Genomic DNA, 21,085 nt, shown 5'->3' with positions numbered 1-21,085 from the left:
TAAAGGAACTTGCTAGCGCAAGCTAGGAAGGATATTAATAAACAATATATCCTCTCCTGCCACCCTGAACATTCCCACAAAACTTACATCCCCTGCTCCACCTACTCTTGCTGATGCACTGCCTCACCACTGCCATGTGGCCCCTGGAAAGTTGCCCAGAAGGGAATGAGGCCCTCAAGCTGGAAAAAAAATGTTCCTCAGCTTTTGTTAGTAGAGCATGAGATTCTTAATCTCAGAGTTGTGGGTTCGAGTGAAATATTCCTGCATTGCAGGAAGTTGTAATAGTTTCCTGCTTGGCAGGGGGTTGGACTCGATGGCCCTTGTGGTCTCTTCCAACTCTATGATTCTATGATTCTATGAGATGACTCTTGCAGTCCATTCCAACTCTACAGTTTGATGAATCCTGTGAAAGGGGCTTGCATCCCAGCAGTGCTGTTTGAGGGACAGTGTGTGCAACTTGCCAGTGTTGAGATTTCTCCTACAGCTGCAGTGTCTATCCCAAGGCCAAGCAAAGATCCACGACTGCAGTACCACGCCAGGGGTCACTGTTACCAGATTAGTGGGTGCAGCTGGTTTCCTTGGGGTGTACCGAAAGGTTTGAGATGGGGTGTGTCTCTGGGTTGTACCTTCCTTGGCCACCGGAATTAACACCGGAATTGGAACGAAGACAGCTTTATTTATCCATCAGGGATCTGCTAACAAGCATTAAAAGCTCTATGCGGGACAAGTCCAGGAAGGCATCCCAACCAGCTGCCCCTCGCTCCCGGAATCTGAAGAACAATTGGCCTCCCTTCCCTTTGGTTGTGGGTGTGTGGTTGACGCCATCTGCTGCAACCACACAAGGGACGTCCAAGGTGTATTTTGCGTGTGGGGGGAAGGAGTCAGACGAAGGCACCCATCAGGTTCACAGGTCGCTCATTGTACCGTTTAGAGATGTCTGCTTCAATCTGAAAGACAGAATACCCATTGTCAGTGGGCCCCCCAAAGCCAAACTGCAGAAAATTATACCAAAAGGAAACACAGCTTTTGTGTGACTGTCCCTAATGTAAATATTGGAAAATATTAATAAATTGCTGGGGGTGGGAGTGGGAATCAGCTTCTGGGATAACCCCCAATATCACCCTTATTAGTTTCAAGTTTATAGCGTAGCTGCAAGTTCTAGAAACTCATTTTATTTTTTTATCAAAAAAGAAAGAGAGAGATTTTTAAGAACTGTGCACTGAATGCTGTAATTCCAAGCCGGTACTGCAGTTGCACACAGCCCTAGAGGGAACGTGGAAGCTATTCCTTGGGCACCTGCATACCTGAGAAAACTGAAGTTGTAGTTTGCACAGATCTTCAGACCCACCAACCCTTCCTGCTTTGATCTATAGAGGGCACGCAGGCTGGGAGTTACTGATTTATGTCTGTAGTGGTCCATTTCCCACAAGGGTAGACCACATGCTTGTTGCCAGGTGAATGTTCAGGAACTGCAAGTCTTTAAAAGTAAGCCGCTAAGTGGGCTGTCCTTCAGCTGAACGTGGCTCCCAGCTTTGGTTGTACTATAGCTGTGTCCCGAATGGATAATTTGTGCAAAATAAATAAATAAATAAATAAATATTTATTCATTCAGATTTAAAAAACAGCACGAGAGCTTAAAATATGTTATCACAGACAGTGATCAAGAGGCGGTAACCAATTTGATTTCTGCAGCAAAAATAATAGTAGCCAAGAACTGGTGGGGGCGGCATGAAAAGATTTGAACCACCCCGAGACCTGCGAGTATAGGGCAGTATACAAATTTAAATATAATAGTAGTGGTAGTAGTAGTAGTAGTAGTAGTAGTAGTAGTAATACCAACCTATTATAGGAGAATATGAACAAATCAACCAAATAAATTTATGGAGAAATTTGTATTTTTTCTCTGATCTACCAGTATAGTAAATACAATGGTAATGTACAGTTGTATGTTGTTCTCCATTTATTGTACCTTGTTTAAGTTGGATATTTTCTTACAGCATTGTAAACCTATTGGTTATTGCAGATTTATTGTGAACTTCAATAAAATAATATATATATATATATATATATATATATATATATATATATATATATATACCAGCAGAAGCCTTGCTTCCTCCACCCCCCCGTCTTTTGATTCATACTGAAACCACATTTTCCTAAAAAAAAAGAAACAAACCCTGCGGCTTACATACATGGAGAATGGCATGGATGGAGAAGGGCCTTGTAGACCACTTAAGTCCAACTCCCAGACCCTGCAAAACCCTACCTGCAGTTCTCCCCTGCAAACTCCGGGTGATATTTAATCATATTTACCCCACCCTCCACATGCAATCCACAGTGGGTTTGATCCAAGGCAATTTACAACAGCATTGGATCGCACTCGATCAGCAGGCCCACTGTGTTTTGGTGCATCTGAAATGGAAGTGGCCTACAGGACTTAGCGTAGCTGGACTTGGAGGTGGGACACACACACACACACACACACACACACACACACCGTTCTTTGTGCCCTCCATTGCACTCACCAGCTTCTGCAACTCTCTGGTTTTCTCCACAAGAATGTCAAGTTTTGGCTCCAGGTTGGCCTGCTCTTCCAGTGCCTCCTGCCGCTTCTGAACCATCAGATCCTTCTTCAGGAGGAGAAGGTCCGCCTGCTTCAACTTCTGGCGGAGGAGCTCAGTCACGCGGTCCACATATCTGAAGCCCAAGAGAATCCCATGAAAAGCCTTCAAGAAAACTCTTGTCCATTGCAGCCCACAAGCACTGCACATGTTTTTGTTTTTAATTTTATTGGAATTTTATTTACAACAAAACATTTACCCCTCCCATACAGAAATCCACCCTCATTAAATGTGAACATAACATACAGTGCGTACAGTGAGCATAACATACAACAATACAAACAACCAAATAAAAGACTTCCTTTATCCTGTATCTGGCCTCCTTATTTACTTCTTATAAACTGTTTCCTTTATGAATACAGTGGTGCCTCGGGTTACATACGCTTCAGGTTACATACGCTTCAGGTTACAGACTCCCCAAACCCAGAAATAGTACCTCGGGTTAAGAACTTAATTTGTTCCGGAGGTCTGTTCTTAACCTGAAACTGTTCTTAACCTGAAGCACCACTTTAGCTAATGGGGCCTCCTGCTGCTGCCGTGCCGCCGAAGCACGATTTCTGTTCTCATCCTGAAGCAAAGTTCTTAACCTGAAGCACTATTTCTGAGTTAACGCAGTCTGTAACCTGAAACGTATGTAACCTGAAGCGTATGTAACCTGAGGTACCACTGTATTGGGTTTTATAAACAAGAATGACATTATACAAATAACTGGCACAGTTACGGTCAGGACCGGAGACAAAAAGAAATCTGTCTGCTTTACAGCCCGTCAAGGGTAAGAAAAGGTTCCTCATGTGTGCTACGAAAGGGAGGGTCTTACAGAAGGGGAGGAGTTATGTAGGAAGGAGAAGTTCACCAACCTCGGGGAGGCAAGGATCATGAAAAGATGCTGCATTCTCAAGCTGGTCAACCGGCCAAGAAGATTGTGGATGACTGCAACCATGGCCTCCAATTTCTCTTTGGTCTGGTCTTGCAGAATGGCTGGCGCTAGTTGGAACTGGCTCACAGCTAGGATGTCCGCCTCTTCGCTTGTCTCAGCAATGCGCTGGGAAAGGAATATCTCCAGCTTTTGGTGGGTGAGGGAGGGACAGGAGGAGACACAGGGCAGTGAGAAAGCAGGGCACAAACACTTGCCTGTCAAAAAGCCTTCAATTTCAAAACAAAGACGAAGGCAGTGGGGCTCATAACGGCCGACAGTTCTCAGGGATTCACCTGAACCAAATCCTACTAGGTATCAAGGCTCTTTACAGAGCCAAGGCTCGATTCTGGAACATGTATAGCAATAAAGAAGAACACCTTTGTACATCTACATGACCAATGGATTCAAGTTACAAGAAAGGAGATTCCGACTAAACAACAGGAAGAAACACCAGGAAATAAGAGCTTTTGGACAGTGGAAAAGACTCCCTCAGAAGGTGGTGGACTCCTCCTCACTGGAGATTTTTAAGCAGAGATTGGATGGCTTCCTGTCATGGATGCTTTAACTGAGGTTCCTGTATTGCAGGGGTTGGACTAGATGACCCTCGGGGTCTCTTCCAAATCTAAAATTCTACAATCCTATGTGCAGAAAACTACCTTCGTCTTTGAAGGCCAGCCAGCTCCCATTCATTTTCCAGTTTCCATCTCAGATGGTACCACCCAAGCTTGAGCTCCAGGACACCAACTTGTGTTTCTTGGGTCTTGTTATCTCTACCCTGCTCCCACCATGCCAGACAAGTCTTAGAAGTGATGTTCCAGAGGACTGAGATGTACAGTCGTACCTTGGAAGCCAAATGGAATCCTTCCAGGAAGTTTGTCCGACTTCCAAAACGTTTGATAACTAAGGCGCGGCTTCCGATTGGCTGCAGGAGCTTCCTGCACGCAATCGGAAGCCACGGAAGCTGAGGTCAGATGTTCGGCTTCCAAAGAACATTCACAAACCGAAACACTCACTTTCGGGTTTGTGGCGCTTGGGAGCCAAAACGTTTCAACTCGCAAGGCATTCGGCTTCCAAAGTACGACTGTATTCAAAATCACATGAGATCGGATGCAGCTGTCCTGCCCTGAACATGGGGTGCAACTGATGACCGAGGGTCACTTGGCAGATAAAGGTAAAGGGACCCCTGACCATTAGGTCCAGTCGTGGGTGACTCTGGGGTTGCGGCGCTCATCTCGCTTTATTGGCTGAGGGAGCCGGCGTACAGCTTCCGGGTCATGTGGCCAGCATGACTAAGCTGCTTCTGGCAAACCAGAGCAGCGCCCGGAAACGTCGTTTACCTTCCCGCCGGAGCGGTACCTATTTATCTACTTGTACTTTGACATGCTTTCGAACTGCTAGGTTGGCAGGAGCAGGGACCGAGCAACAGGAGCTCACCCTGTTGCGGGGATTCGAACCGCCGACCTACTGATCGGCAAGTCCTAGGCTCTGTGGTTTAACCCACAGCGCCACCCGCGTCCCCACTTGGCAGATAGAGACAGGCTTAAACTTCAGGACCATGGATAACTCCACACAGGTGAATTACTTGGCCAAACTATCCTTCCTAAGCTTTTCATCTTTCCTGCAGAATGGAGAGCCTTAAAGGCTCCTCTCTCAGCCAGTCCTGCCTTGTGCACTGCCTGTGCCGGAGAGGGCAAGGTCCCTGGTGTAAAGAGGGCTTCTTCAGAGGAATCTGTCTCTTGGCATCCCAGCTTAGGGGGCATCTCCCAGCTGACAGGCCTTTGGCTCAACACTGGGATTCGGCACCTCTGGAAGTTGGAGTCAAACAACATCTTAAGCGACAGAGTCTCCCTGGTTTTAAACCTAGCACTGCATAAGCTCTTGTTACCTCCATGAGCTCATCAATGAACTGATTCCTGGTCTCTGGGGTCTCCAGGACGGTGAGAGCATCAGGTCCTCGTGCAATTCCCTCTGGGGCTGGATGCAGAGAACAGAGGGAGAATAAAAGTAGATTTTATTTATTAATAAATTTCATAGACTTCATTTACAAATGAATATCAAGTTCTGAAGTAACAATTCAGCTTCTCCTTTCCTTTTCTACTCCCACCCTATAGAAATAGAATGGAAAGACCCCATTCTGAAAGTCGGGGCCAAACTTGTTGGGAAACAAGGCTAAAAATCAGATGATGTTACAATTTAATACTGTTCCACACCGTCAGCAGGATTTGCAAATGGGAAATGCTGCACAAGGAGGGGACATGGTGCTGGACGCAGAATCCTCCATCCTGAGAATTGCAGCCTTCATCTCAAAACAAAAACACAACCAGCCAGCCCTTATAGGTACAAAACCCAACTGGAAATTTAGCAAAACGCCTGGTATATCTCAGAAACCACAAGACCAGTGAGATGAGCGAGACTTCAGTAGACCACAGAGTTCTTTCCACTCTCAACAGCTAGGGGAAACAACCAAGAGGAAATGATGCAAGATTAAGCAAATAATACATGCAAATATGCTTAATTCTGCACCGTTTGTCCAGGTTGCAGAATCTAGCATTAAAATGCAGAACTTTGATTTTGTTAGTTCTTTTGTAACAGGCAATCCCAGGTTGTGATAGGGAAGATGCTAAGGGTCCAATTCTTAAGTAACAACAGGGCAGCATTTTATACAGCAGCAAGGATTTCTCCATGTATCAGGGCAAGGCAGCACACCAGTGAGTCGCCTTCTGTTCTTACTTGCGACAGCTGCCATGAACCATCCTCACACCCATGTTCCACAAGTCAGGGGTGCACCTGAAAATTCTGGGCCTGGAAGCATAGGATGTGGAGACTTTTGTCAGCTATCTCCCTTGTTCCCCACCCCTGCACGTCCCAGGACCTATTAGAAAGAGCTGGTGCGGACTTTACCCGGTCCTCGATACCCTGGTCCTTGAGCCTTAACTCAGACTCAACTTCCAGACTTTGTCCTGAGAAAGTCAGTGCCTTACTTGAAAAATATTAACTTCCTGGCAAAGTCCTTCATGATTGCTGCACCAACGCAGAAGGTGAACTGACTCACCAATCTTGCCTTTGATTTCCCCACCTACAACGGCAGGCAGGAGTGCCAAATGCCAAGCCAGCCCAGGATGCCGTTTCAAGAGGCAAACTATACAATAGATGCACTTGCAAGTGGGCCTCTGCACTGATTCTTCCTCCCTTGCTATGAGGAACTGCCTCATATAAGACAGAATCAGAATAATATAAATCAGAATCCAGAATCCAGCAACCAGCAACCTCCAATCCTTTCAGTTTTCTCGTTTTAAAATGTCAACTTTTTCTTTTTTCAATTACTCTTTTTTAGTTTTATTTATAACATCCAAACAACGCTATACAAAACAAACAAACAAAAACAAAAAAGAAACAAAACATCCAATACAAAAAAAATATTGTTACATAAACGTAAGATCACTTTCTTCTTTATGTTGTGACTTCCATCAACCTCAACATGGGTCCTCTGATTCCTTAGTAACTGCCTATTATATAATGTTTGACTCAGCATGAACTATTTTTTTAATTGTATATTTCTAACATAAGATATTTTGATAGTTAATCGAAGCATGTTAAAGATTTCATGTGGGAACAATGTCCTTTCAAATGCGTCCTGCAAACATCCCATTCCTTGTTAAACTTTTGGTTTGGCTGATTCCTAATTTTCGCTGTCATCTTTGCCAATTCCACATATTCAAATATTTCATCTGCCATTCTCTCTAGATGGTCAACTCCAATATGCTTGCAAAAGAAAACCTAGTTGCAAACAGGGATGCTGCTGCAGTCCACTATTTGGAGTTAGGACAACGGCCTGCCTGAGAGTATAACTGGTACCAACTGGTAGGTGTCAGGACCGCTAATGCACAGGGAGGGGAACTACTAAGACAACAAAGGACAACTGGAAAAAAATAAATCAAACAAATACAACGAGGAAAGAGTATATTGGGGTGAACACAGGCTGGCTTGTGTGCAAGAATCCCACTGCAGGAGCAGAAAACACATATCCAACAGCGCCCTCTTGTGTTTGCTTTGTTCCCCTTTCCCCCCCACTCCCTCTGACTCAGGACAAAACAACCTGTTATATTTATTTGCCAAGGAGGAACTGCTGAAGGGAGAGAAACTTAACCCCTCCCACAGCTGCCCTCATGGTTTGCTGTTTCCCCCCTTGCTCACACTTGCTTCCACTTTAGAGAACAGTTGGGAGGCGGAGGTAGAAACACTTAATATGGACTAGATCAGGCTTCCTCAAACTTGGCCCTCCAGATGTTCTGAGACTACAATCCCCATCATCCCTGACCACTGGTCCTGCTAGCTAGGGATCATGGGAGTTGCAGGGCAAAAACATCTGGAGGGCCAAGGTTGAGGAAGCCTGGACCACAGGGTATTTCTAAAGGAGAATCAGTGGGTCAAAGAGCAGGGACTCTAATGCCAAGAGGTGTGGCTTCCACACAGACCTGATCCCCGGAAACTCTCTTTTTACAAATCAACAAGTGGTAATCGCCACGTCCTGCAGGAGTCCCGAGATGGAGTCCGCTTTTCCAATTGCTCATTATCAGACTTTTAGCCTTGTTTTCCGACAAATTTCACCCCAGCCCTTTTTAGCGTGTGTGCATATTCACCTCCTTCCAGAAAGGAGGAGCTAGAGGTGCTTACCCTCACTGCCAGCCTCCAACACCACAATCTGAGCTGCGTCATCACTCCCATCTCCCCAGTCTATGGCTGCAGTGCTGCTCTCCTGTAGAAGGGGAATAGTTCAGTGACTGGTATCTGCATGGATGCCTGAAGTCAGGACAGTTGTGATCACGATATATGACAGTGTGTCAAACAGGCAGGCCACAGTCTTCATCTCTCTCTCTCTTTTTCTTTTTCTGTGTGTGTGTGTGTGTGTGTGTGTGTGTCAAGCTTCTGGTCCATACACTTGCAAAGGAACGTCTTAAAAATATGTTATTGACTTATACAGTAGAACCTCTACTTACGACTGCCTCTACTTGGGCCCGATCCAAGTTGCAACAGTGGCAAACCCAGAAGCAAATACCGGGTTTGCTGCGATTCGTGCACACGCAGAAGCGGCTTCTGCCATTTGTGCACACGCAAAAGTGGCTGCCGCCGTCTGCACATGCACAGAAGCATGCCACCGCCGAATGTACCTGCGCACAACGGCGCTTCTACCAACGACCCGGATCGACTTACAGATGGACTTCTGGAACTGATTACGTCCGGAAGTAGAGGTTCCACTGTAATGGTTATAAACTATTGTTGTGAGGGGTCAGTCTAGATGATACCCCGAGTCCCTTCCAGTTTTGGGGACCCTGTATCTGTGAGGGTAGAATGCATAAGAAGAAGACTGTCAAACCAGTCCCTCTGTCAAGGAAATGGCTTCGGCTGGCTAGTTAAGTACCACAATTTAGCAGATCCAAAGAAATTGCTCTGTGCCATAGGACAAATGGGTGAGACTTCCCCAACATCCCTCACCTAGTTGCCACTTAGAATAATAGTAATAATAATGATGTTGATAATGATAATAATAATAATACCTTTATTGTCATTGTACAACCTGTGTACAATGAAATTTAACGAAATTATACAAAACAATAGTGTGCATGAGTCGAAGCTGGATGCTAGAAAGTTGCAGAGATGGATATATGCCCTGCTCTGTGCTGGACTTTGGGACTCCTGCCTTTGAAACCTAAGTTCTATGGGAGTGTTAATGCTGTGAGCCCCTCAGTCCTAGGCTCAGGTTGTAGAAATGTGTCAGTTAAACCATATACCCTAAAGACACCACAGTCTCCACTGACCTTCATTCCAAGGAAACTGAGCCCTGGGTAAAGCGCAGGCACCCCTGAAGCCTCTCACTGCTCAAGAGATTGGGGTGACACATAACAATATCATAGCACTGTAGCTGCTCGTCTCCACAGCGCCCTGTACATGTACAATCAAACTGCATGCAAGCGCTGTCTGAATATAGAGGCAGCCAGATATGGTAGACACTCACTTGGGCATCTGACTCCAGAGAAATACCCCAGTCTATCTCCTCACTTCCTTCTCCAACGGAGATCCCATAATCAACCACTTCAGGGGCAGGCGCCGACTCTGCTCCGTCTCCAAAGTCGCCCCAGTCAATCTGCTAACGGAAAACACAATCCTGACTAGGAGGCATTTTGCCTGATCCAACAAAACAATTCTTGCGTTCGTATGCTTCGTCCCAAATGCATGGGGATAGGCTGACACTATTCTGTAGTCAGAATGCTCCCTACCTAGGCACGACAGCACTGTATTTTTGCCATCCTAAGGAAGCAATGGGTTGGATGAGCCCTCCGTTAATTACCTTTACCCACTGGCAGAGGGATACAAATTGTTTACATCCCACAGCGCCCACTTTGACCCCCTTCCCCAAATGGACATACCGCATCCTCCTCGACAGCTTCCTTCACTTCCGCAGCCTTTGGCCGTTCCACTGCGGTTGGCTTCACCCCTCGCCTCCACTCGTACACGGTGGTGTTGCCCAGAGCCTGCACGTGCCTCAGCAAGGGGACAACCTGTTCTGCGGAACTGGAAGGCAAGAGATCAGCAAACAAATGCAGGCAGTCAAGACGTCTGTCCCTGGGCTCAAAACTGCCTTATAGTGACTGCAACTTGCTGCAGTTAGCAAATTAGAGAATATCTCTTGACTCGAGCCCAGTGCTGTCTACTCCAACCAGCAACTGCAATTCAAGGGTTCATGCAACACTCCTTCACAATCCTGCATTCTCAGATCCTTTTAAACCAGAGATTCTGGGGACTGCACACCCGTCACACCCACAGGACCTCTGGCATGCAATGCAAAGCAAAAAAAGGAATTCTAGAACCTTCTCAGCTTACTAGCTCCTACCTGTCGCACACAAACTGCACACAGGCCTGGTATAGGTTGATGGCTTCCAAAAGCCCCTTGGCACCAGCCCCAGTCTCATCAAGCTGTGATGGCAGGTCTTTCACCAAAGCCAGAAGCTCCTGGCGTACGTCATCCCCCTGAAAAAAACAGAGATATAAGACCAGTCAGACACTGTTCAATATGATGGTGCCCTCACAAATTACTGCTGCTGTGAAGGATTGTTTTGCATACATTTAAGCTCTAATTGAATTGACACAGAATATATTTCTGCATCCCATTGCCACTTAAACTCCAACCTTTACATTCACCCTTTTCCAGATGTAAATTTTTAAAAAAGGGAAAGGACCCCTGGATGGTTAAGTCCAGTCAAAGGCGATTATGGGGTGTGGTGCCCATCTCACTTCAGGCTGAGGAAGCCGGCATTTGTCCACAGACAGCTTTCTGGGTCATGTGGCCAGCATGAATAAACCGCTTCTGGCGTAATGGGACACCGTGACGGAAACCAGAGCGCATGGAAACGCCTGTAACTTCCTGCCGCAGCGGTACCTATTTATCAACTTGCACTGGGATGCTTTCGAACTGCTAGGTTGGCAGGAGCTGGGACAGAACAATGGGAGAAAACTCCGTTGCATGGATTTGAACCACTGACCTTCTGATCAGCAAGCCCAAGAGGCTTGTATCAGATATAGTGGGTTCTGGTTCACAAGAGCTTACACCATAATACATTTCTTAGTCTCTATGGTGCTACAAGGCTTTTTGTTGCTCAGGAGAAAGTCTGTCCAAGCCTCTGGAAGGTTTCAGAGCTTTCTTATGAATCTGCCTGCACATTCTCAGATTTTTATCCAAAAAGTATAGAAACTTGCTTTAAAAAAAAAAAAGAACTGGAAGTCCAGAATCTCAATAATATGAAGCAAAATAAGGTGAACAACCAACAGACCAATAAAGCAGTACAATGCAGAGAGGGAAAGATATGCTAGATAGCTGAGCATGGCAGTGCTGGGAGAAATTGAAAGATGGTGCTGTTAATCATTTGAGATTCTGTGCCTAGCATAATTCTGCTTGGTCTGGATTGTTGAAAAGCAATTTCCTAGCCATTATGGTGGCAAAATATATCTGAAAACAGGCAATGTCTACATGATGCTTCAGCATTTGAGGGCTAGAATTTATATTCCTATATATTACCTGTGAATCCCCTCTATTCCTTCTCGATAGGAGTAGAGATACTCAAAGGTTCTTGGAAGTAATGCTCCGTAACCTGGAAGTAATTCTCCTTAAACCTAGATCTGCAGGGTCTTGCAATGGCCACCAAGCAATGAGAAAAAGGCACTCAGAAACATAGCCTTCTTTATATCCTTCCATTCTCTGCTAGGGCTGAGAATGGGTTTCAGGCCTAAGGCCTGTTTCAGAGTATGCCCAGCCCCCCTCTTGCCATCATTTCTCTTCTAACATCTTCAGTTAAAATGGTTTAGTCTGAGTCTGAAGGAATGAGGCAAATTGAGGAAAGTATCACAGAACAATCACACCTGCACTGATTTTTTTTAGTATTGTTCATTTTCAGTGCAGTATTTGAAGCTTCAAGGCACAGAACGGGTTATTTTGACAGAACGCCTGGACAGTGCTGGCTGCCAAACAGGACTGGGCTTAACCACAAACCATTCAGACTGCCAGCCAGGAAATGGCTTGGGGCCACATGTCCACATGTTGAGCTGTGCACCTTAGCAAGGTACTCATCCATGCTGACTCCTGAGGCTGCTCCTGATGACTATCGTTCAGGCAGCAAAAAAAGGTTTGAGGGGCACTTTCATGGCTCTGACCAGGACTGGCATTCTGCCATTAATCGCAAAAGCGATTAAGAGTGGTGGGACTGGGAGAGGTGCGCTCTGTACCGTAATGCCATACTGCTTGCAGGAGCTGTAGAAGCGCTCCCTCGTCTCGGCGGCCGCCAGCTGGCACTCTTCCTCCTTGCGGCTGTATTCCTGCTGCAGTTGTTGGCACTTGCTGATCTGCTTCTTGAGGGATGGGATCTCGTAGCTGACATTCCGCACCAGGAGGCTGGCCAGTTCTACTGCAGAAGAAGAAAAGACACCGCCGGTTGAGTGTTACATGTACATTTTAGTGGATCTAGGGTAGCTCACCGCAGCTTAACTCGCACCCTATAAAATCCTGCACCCCATTTGTAACGGACAAGCTTTATCCAGTACATCAGGCTTCAGCAGAGGAAGCAGAGCCACTTTCATTTCTGCTGAGATGTCAGCTCCGTCAGGCTTCTCCTGCCATCAAATGCCACCTCACTGCAATCATTACACCAGGCTGTAGCAGGAGGAGGAAGAGAAGGGAATCAGGGCCACTGAGCTAAGAGATCAGCAAGTTTTGGCTCCTCCTCTCCTTGAATGCCTTTCCATTCCAGCTCATCATTATAAGAACTAGAGCCCGAGTTTGCTGTTTTCCAAGTCTTCCAAATCTTTTTAATTTCTGTGCTGTGACAAAGAAGGAATGACTCTCCAAAATGTACTTAGCTTGTGAGCTTTCTACGACCATCTGGCTGCGACACTGTGGAAGGCAGAGTGCTAGGCTAAATGGATCCTTGGTCTGATCCAGGAAGGCAAAGAGGGGGTGCCTGCAGCCCTTCAGAAGTTGCTGGACTACAACTCCCATCATTGCTAACCATTGGCCATGTTGGCTGAGGCTGATGGGAGTTGGAGTCCAGTAACGCCTGGAAGGCGCAGGCTTCCCGCACTTGTTATAAGGGGAAGTGGCTACTGGTACTTGTTACTTTCTCGGCAAAAAGACTAAAATAGTAGTACCTCTTAGTGGTGCAGCAATAAAACTGCTAGCATATTTGCAAAGCTAAGCAGGGTCCAATATGGTTTCAAGTTGGACGGGGAACCACATGCTGAGATTCCTGCATTGCAGGAAGTTGAATTAGAGGACAGCTCTACAATTTTATGGTTCTACTTTGAGGATATTTAGTGGTATGAAGAGTTCAAGTACAAAACTGACAAGGACCCTGGTCACAAAAAACTGCTCACAGAAATGAGTTATCACTATTTCTCACACTATGGACACACACTATGTCCAGACGGTGTGTGTGTCTCTGTACCACACATGGAGGTTGTCTTACCCAAATAGGTGTTATCCTTTTCATACAGTGATATTATTTCTTGCCAGTCCTGGGAAAATGAGACAGGATAAGAGAGGGGGGATGAGTAGGAACCAGGGAATATGTTAATTCTCCATTCTCTCTCTCTCTCTTTTTTTATTGTAAATTCAGTTTCTACATTTCCACATCAGTTTGTGATTCCCACACCAAAAAAGAGGTCCCCATGAAAATTCATCAGCATTTTAGTGTCAATTTCTCCTAATATGCACATTTTTGTAAGCAGTCTTATCTAATATGCCCATTTTTACAATGCAGCTTCTCCTAATTCAATGCATTTTGTGTGTTGCTTCCATTAATACATGCATTTATATGCACACTTTACCCATCAACTCTCACTAGCCCCAGCCAGCATGGTAGAGATCTGTAAACAGACCCCTGTGTTGCAATATAAATAAGCTGAACAATATAACACAACACAATGACCAATAACAATGGCACTAAACACTATTAATAGACTAATACAAATGATCAGAAATTACAAACAAAGTCTCTAAATCTTCTTCACCAGTCGCGGCAGAATAATTCAAAAGTTTGATATATACAATCTGTCACCAAATCACCGGAACAGAGTTTCCAGATAACCAATCTGTTTTGTTCAATGCTTCATCAGCCAATCTTGATCAATTCTTCATCAGCCAGACTTGTAAGAACAAAACAGATTGGTTATCCGGAAACTCTGCTCCGGCGATTTGGTGACAAATTGTATATATCAAACTTTTGAATTATTCTACTGTGACTGGTGAAGAAGATTTAGAGACTTTGGTTGTAATTTCTGTATCATTTGTATTAGTCTTTAGTGTTTAGTGCCATTGTTATTGGCCATCATGTTGTGTTATATTGTTCAGCATGGTAGAGATGACAGGAACTGTAGTCCACCAACATCTGGAGGGCAGCACTAACCCTGGGTCTAGGCTTTCTATCCCCCCCCTTTCTCCACAGATATCCATGCTGCAGAGATTGCCTAGACCCTATAGGAACGGTCCTTGGAAGAGGGGCTAGAGATGTAACTCTTTCCCTCCATGCTCACTCGCCTTCATACGCTGAGAAGAATAACGGCCAAATATGTTTTTCGTGGAGGCTTCTGTCCGCTTAAGGATTTCCACAATCTGCTGGCAGTGAAAATAGTGAATATCTGCAATCAGAGAGAGGAGGACTGTGAGATTCTGATGAATTATGTCTCTTTTTGCGAGTCTCATCTTCTTTTCCCCCAAAAGGCTAGGAAAATCCTAGGCACTTGATGTGCTCAGGGCTGAGAAATCTGAACGAAGAAGAACCACATATCCAGATAGGGCTTGGAATGTTCCCTGTCTGAAACTCTTACGGAGCATATGGTTTTTTCTTATGTTCCGAATTTCCCCCCAAGGCTAGCTATCACAAATACTCACAGGAACCAGAGAGAAGCTGCTTGATCTCTTCATTCTCAGGCATGTCTTGCATGGCCAAGACAATCTTCTCGCGGACGGTGCGGACCTGGCCTTGCCATTTCAGGCTACAGTGTCTTCTGTCCACTAGCCAATCTGCAGAAGGGAAGCAGCCGCATTAAACACACGAGAGGGCCACTTCCTATCCCAAGGATTCTACTTCACTGTAACAGGCAGGGTTTTAAAATAAATATCCGCCCTTTTAAAAAGTGACCGCCCAGCAACTTTAAGATAGAGCTGCCCTCCATTTCCCCTCCTCTTTTCTTTTTGATATGACTGAGAAGAGACATACCAAGCAGCTTGCTAGTCTGTATGTCAATTGGCAAGTTCTGATAGTCCTGTTGAAATACAAAGAAAGAGTGAGAAGCCCCAAGGAAAATGAAAGACCAATGAAGTCACCTACTTGATTGACTTGCTGAATTTCTACATAAACACACACACCATCTAGAGACCTGGTTGAAGGTAACAATATAAAAACCAGAGTCCAAAAGCACCAGTATGCAATTATATATTAACTTACTAAAACATTATATTGATCTAAAATAAGCATATACCTGCTTAACCCTGGCTCGTTATGAAAGAACTTTAAAAAGACAACGGTTGCAATGGTCTACGTTATGCATAGGAAGACTGCAATAATTCCTAACTACTTTTAGTAGACTAAGAGACGACAGTGGAACACAGGAATGGATGTGTCATGTACTAATATTTTAGGGCATGTCCGGTCAAAACCAGCAGCTTGAATTGGATTCTCACCTAAATCTCAGACAAGCAGAGGTGCTTCAGACTTTATACAGCCAATGCATTTACAGTGTGTTCACATGGATAACTCTTAACATTTAGGAAAATACTGCCTTAAACACACATGGGACATGTGTGTCCACTGGGAGAACACATCTTGAGACTGTCCTGCCATGTGATGTCCAAAATCTTCCTGGCATGTGGGAGCCGTTGAGGCATAGCTCCTGGCAGGTGTAAGTTACCCACAACTCACTTCCACAAAGCAGCATGGACCTTCATCTTGGTATGAGGGCATTAGTATCACATTCTCCGATAGGCACAGGGAATGTTATCATATTGGGGTGGGGGAATAGTTAAATTGGGGTGCAGATTGGAATAACGTACAAGATAAATAGGGTTAGTACAACAAAGCTAAGAAAGCTTTTGAGAACTTGTTGGGGTGGTGGTAGGAGTGTCTCCCTCATTACAGTGGTACCTCAGGTTAAGTACTTAATTCGTTCCAGAGGTCCGTTCTTAACCTGAAACTGTTCTTAACCTGAAGCACCACTTTCGCTAATGGGGCCTCCTGCTGCCGCCACGCCGGCGGAGCACGATTTCTGTTCTCATCCTGAAGCAAAGTTCTTAACCCAAAGTACTATTTCTGGGTTAGTGGAGTCTGTAACCTGAAGCGTATGTAACCTGAGGTACCACTGTAGTGAGGTCTTTTGAGTGAGTGGCAGTGGCATAATTTGAGGTAGAGCTCAACTCTGGAGTTGTTTTTAAAGAAGAGAATGCCTCTAAACATGTGCAAAGTCCGGCAGTCTGCACGCACCCAGAGGCACTCTTATTTCCCCCAAATGTTAAGAAATTGCACCCAAGACTCCTTGCACGCCTGGGATGAGGAGAAAGGACTGACAGGGGAAAGAGATCGTGCCTTTCATATTGGAGACAAGCACCGGGGTGTGGTGGCTGGGTCTGGGAAAAGGGGATTTTCTAAGGATCAAGGAGTCGGGGATACTCTCGCCCGGGAAGGAACCACGGGAGGATCCTGGCAACCACGCGAAGCCGTTGGTCGCTTAGCAACGACTCCCCCTCCCCTCCCCCCCGCTTCATTTATGAAATGGTCTTTCCCACCTGCATGGTCTCTACTGCGTCCGACGTGAAAGTGCTACCGGCCCCGCTCTTCGTAACGCCGGCCTTCCGCGCCACCGGCAGCCAATCGGCACGGACGCAGGATTAGGGCTGCCCCGCCGCAGCCAATCAACGACCACTCGTTTTGCGAAGCCAAATGAGGGAGCTGTAACAAGGCCACGCACCCGTCTTTCTGATTGGCTGGCGGGAATTTACTAATAAGGAAGAAGGGGAAGTCCGGGAGAGAAAAGAGTCAATGGCAGCTGCTTGCCAGCAGGTGGCGCTCGAATGCCGCAGGCTGAGCATCATGCGCGAGTTTCTGCATGCGTGCTAAATTAGTACTGACGTGTTCATCCGCGTGGCATATAGAGGTGAGATCAACCAGATCACTTCAGAGGAGAGCAAGATCAGCCTTGAAAGGGTTGGATATGGGGTGAAGATTTAAGCCAAACCACAATTAATCCAATTAATAATACTTTTATTCTAGCATCGGCCCTTGAGGCTTAGCAGGCAGAAATTCAGAAGCCAGAGCTTCGCACTCTCCCCGTCCCTTTGCATAAAAATGCAGTGATAGGGAAAGATTGTTGCATTTTTGCTTTTTCTTATGCGCCAAAGCTGCCCAGTTCCGTTGTGACATCAAACCAGAACGGCTATCTGCTACCGATTAACACTGATACCTGTGAGCATGATAGTACAAAGTATGGGGAAAATACTGTGCTCTGAGCACGTGAGCCTCACTATTGAATACCTGCAGCGAACTCCCACAAACCTGGGACTAGGAAGCAAGCTTCCAGATAGACGGAATTAGGCATCATTTCTAGACAGAGTTCACTCTCAGATCTTTCTTTTTTTTAATTCACTATTTACCTGTCTCTTCCATAATCAATACACTTTAAAAGACACTCAAAACACATTATTTACTTCAAATTCCTTTGAATTTTGAAGACCTTCAAGGTTTTCAAATTTGATTGAGGGACACTGTCTCTTTTTGCAGCAATATTAAAATGTACAGCTTTTGTGATGACATTAATGTTAAACAATAACTTTCCAGTTGTTTCACTTATTTGTTTAAAGTTAAACCATGTGTTTAAACTTGTGCAAAACACAAAGGGCTCCCTGGGTCACATGTACTGCGCACCATATAAAAGTATTCTTTACAAACAGTTGATAGCACACAGGAGAGTTAAAATAACCGAAAAGTACCAAGTACCAATCCAAATCTCACATTCTCACCATTGTTTCCAAATCAGGTGATTACAGGTACCCTGGAAAAACATGGCAGTTGTCTGAATATATTTAAGCTTTAAGTTCTGAAAGGCTACTGCAAATAATACTGCCCTATAAGTGAGTCCTGCAACAAAATGTTGCAGTTTGTAGCGCACCCTGTTCAAAATCCTACTCAGTCCATCCTGTCCCCCCTCCCTGCCTTCAACAGTCAGTCAGCATTCCTGGACCAGCAGGCATATTCAGTTCTCTTTGGGCTAGTTTATCCCTAGCTTCCCCCAAGCCTGCTGATATCTCCCTCTTTTGGAGGGTGGAGCCATTTGACTACACTAGGCATGGGCAAACTCGGCCCTCCAGATGTTTTGGGACTACAATTCCCATGATCCCTGACCACTAGTCCTGTTAGCTAGGGATCATGGGAGTTGTAGTCCCAAAACATCTGGAGGGCTGAGTTTGGACTACACACACAGCATCACTCACAACCTGATCAGAATTGGAAGGAATCTGTAGTCTAAAAAGAAGGTAGCAGACTTTTTCAAAACAGGGCATTACAGTATGCCTATTAGAACTTGCCAAATCCATTACATATGCTTATTGGCTTAAACCCAGAGAACATTAGTCATGCTTTTGATTAAGCCCCACATATCAATGGTGCTTAATTGCGACTACATTTCTTTGGAATAAAGGAGGCTTTGTAAGATTCAGGCTGCATCGCTAGTTAGGAATTCCAACCTACTCCTAACCTTAGGCACCTTACCGGTTTTGACAGCCCTCTTAGATACTATTTTTGAAGGCTACAGGGGGGCATGATTTCGATAAAACTGGGAAGGAGATCAAGGGATTTCATAAGGCACCCCACATTTCCTCCCACCACATAATTTGAGCATTGATATAAATTTGATTATTTGCAAGCAGATTCAATTTAGAAGAATTTGCATGAGCATCTACCATTGCTTGGGAGAAAAGCAATGACAAACCTAGACAGCATCTTAAAAAGCAGAGACATCACCTTGCCGACAAAGGTCCGTATAGTTAAAGCTATGGTTTTCCCAGTAGTGATGTATGGAAGTGAGAGCTGGACCATAAAGAAGGCTGATCGCCGAAGAATTGATGCTTTTGAATTATGGTGCTGGAGGAGACTCTTGAGAGTCCCATGGACTGCAAGAAGATCAAACATGTCCGTTCTTAAGGAAATCAGCCCTGAGTGCTCACTGGAAGGACAGATCCTGAAGCTGAGACTCCAGTACTTTGGCCACCTCATGAGAAGAGAAGACTCCCTGGAAAAGCCCCTGATGTTGGGAAAGCTGGAGGACACAAGGAGAAGGGGACAACAGAGGACGAGATGGTTGGATAGTGTTCTCAAAGCTACCAGCATGAGTTTGACTAAACTGCGGGAGGCAGTGGAAGATAGAAGTGCCTGGCGTGCTCTAGTCCATGGGGTCATGAAGAGTCGGACACGACTAAACGACTAAACAACAACTACCATTGCTAGCACGCATGCACACACACACACACACACACACACACACCCCAGTTTGTTTCTGCTCTACACAGGGTGTCTTCCATTTGTTGGAAGACACCCTATGTCAGTGAGGGTGTTTCCAGATGACCTGTTTACTGGGAATTCACCTTGATTTGTTTTCAGGAAGGTTTGACTACACTGGCTTTTTAATGAGCATTCATTCTGATTGTTTGCACTTTGCAGGGAAGTCAAGAGGTCAAAGCAAGTGTTGTCTCGCATGTTCTAGTGCATCTTCCAGTCACTTTCCTTGTTGCAAAAAGCCCAATCCTTTGGGGGAAGCAGATTTGTTGTGCATGACCTCCCAATCAACTGTGCAGTTTGAATTTGCCCGTCTTGTAACTAAATCCCACCCTGAAAATAGTGACAGTCTTGGAGAGAGAATAATTATTTATTCCAATATTGAAATGAAGATTCGTGCTAAGCTGGAGAGGAAATTAGTACCCTCAAAACAAAGACTAGGTCACAGAAATACAGTAGAAAGAAAGAAAGAAAGAAAGAAAGAAAGAAAGAAAGAAAGGTAGGTGAGGAACCGGTCTGGCGAGTGGCTGAGCCAAAGCCTAGTTTCACTAATCCTTCAGAAGGAAATAATAGATTCAAAAGGACAATAGTCCAAGCAGGCAAGCAAGAGCTGGAAGCCTTAACTCTTTACTGGCAAAGAGGAGCAGAAAAATGGATGTAAAGAGAAATGTCCACTCCAGTAGGAGCAACTTAGCCCAAGAATATCTACCAGTCAGGAGGACCAAACCCATGTAAAGAGAGTTTTTTAAGAGCTATTTTATTTATCTATTGCATTTATAGCCTGCCTTTCCTTCAAGGGGCCCAAGGTGGTATACAAGCATCACCCCATCCCTATTTTGCATCTACAAGCAACCCTGTAAGGTATAGTAGATAGATCAGGCTAAGAAGAGATCCTGACTAGCCCAAAGTCACCTAGTGCAGTGTTTCCCAACCTTTTTTGGACAAAGGCACACTTGTTTCATGAAAAAAATCTCGAGGCACACCACCATGCCAGATGGGGAAAGGTCACTTTTTACTTATGTAAAAAAAAAAAAAAAAATAGTAACAGTATAGAAGGTAATGGTTAGGCTAGCATCCCTCTTCCAAATATGCTAGGTTTTTATTTGCAGGGACTGTTCTACATGGGAAAGCATTCAGCACTGTCATTCTCCCATCTGCCATCTGAATTGGTACTATTCTGGGTCAACTTACTCTGCTGCATGTGTAGATGAAAATGGCACCAAGTGTGGGGGAGGGGGCAGAACAGGTTTCAGATACAGGATATTAAGCATACACATACTTCAGATTGAACTGGTTGCTTGCTTTGCAAGTTTTCATTTCCCAAATGACTGCCTTGGCAAGCGCAATACCTACCAGGCTCAACGCCGGTCTCGCGCTGCCGCTTCCCGCGCTCTCAAGGACCCGGGAGGAGGAAGGCGTGAAGGGAATCCCGAAGGCGCGAAAACCTCGCGCATGCGCAG

General features: G+C 45.3%; 1 protein-coding gene and 1 long non-coding RNA gene across 7 annotated transcripts; one reads left to right on the top strand and one right to left on the bottom strand.

Moving 5' to 3' along the window:
• Window positions 1-656: 656 nt before the first annotated feature.
• Window positions 657-16,999, bottom strand: CDK5RAP3 (CDK5 regulatory subunit associated protein 3). 6 transcript variants are annotated; one of them, XM_083469936.1, is made up of 14 exons: window positions 16,865-16,999; window positions 15,303-15,348; window positions 14,975-15,106; window positions 14,621-14,721; window positions 13,551-13,599; window positions 12,316-12,494; window positions 10,430-10,566; window positions 9,966-10,110; window positions 9,554-9,685; window positions 8,215-8,296; window positions 5,426-5,514; window positions 3,482-3,687; window positions 2,529-2,700; window positions 657-947 (listed from the first exon to the last, which is right to left on the bottom strand). In XM_083469936.1, the coding sequence occupies exons 1-14, from the start codon at window positions 16,868-16,870 to the stop codon at window positions 882-884; spliced, it is 1,542 nt and encodes a 513-aa protein (XP_083326062.1). In that variant the 5' UTR covers window positions 16,871-16,999; the 3' UTR covers window positions 657-881. The 6 variants fall into 6 exon arrangements, with proteins under 6 accessions (XP_083326062.1, XP_083326063.1, XP_083326064.1 ...); XM_083469937.1 differs by having other exon boundaries at window positions 9,554-9,682; XM_083469938.1 differs by lacking the exon at window positions 16,865-16,999 and adding an exon at window positions 16,665-16,820.
• Window positions 17,000-17,132: 133 nt separating this feature from the next.
• LOC310690874 lies at window positions 17,133-20,124 on the top strand. Its single transcript, XR_014518239.1, has 2 exons — window positions 17,133-17,232; window positions 19,791-20,124. It is a non-coding gene; the product is annotated as an uncharacterized lncRNA (long non-coding RNA).
• Window positions 20,125-21,085: the final 961 nt, after the last annotated feature.

Source organism: Podarcis liolepis (assembly GCF_965112155.1).
Source record: "Podarcis liolepis genome assembly, chromosome: 13".
Taxonomy (NCBI): domain Eukaryota; kingdom Metazoa; phylum Chordata; class Lepidosauria; order Squamata; family Lacertidae; genus Podarcis; species Podarcis liolepis.
The sequence above is the reverse complement of the archived record's forward strand: the minus strand, read 5'-3'. Positions and strand labels throughout refer to the sequence as shown.

Bases quoted from the DNA above. Each gene is read 5' to 3' on its own strand.
- CDK5RAP3 (XM_083469934.1), bottom strand. From the start codon at position 16,046: ATGCCCTCATACCAAGATGAAGGTCCATGCTGCTTTGTGGAA. The intron at 3,688-5,425 runs GTAACAAGAGCT...ACCCACCAAAAG, and splicing joins TCATTGATGAGCTCATGGAG to CTGGAGATATTCCTTTCCCA. The intron at 2,701-3,481 runs GTTGGTGAACTT...CTTGGGCTTCAG, and splicing joins ATGATCCTTGCCTCCCCGAG to ATATGTGGACCGCGTGACTG.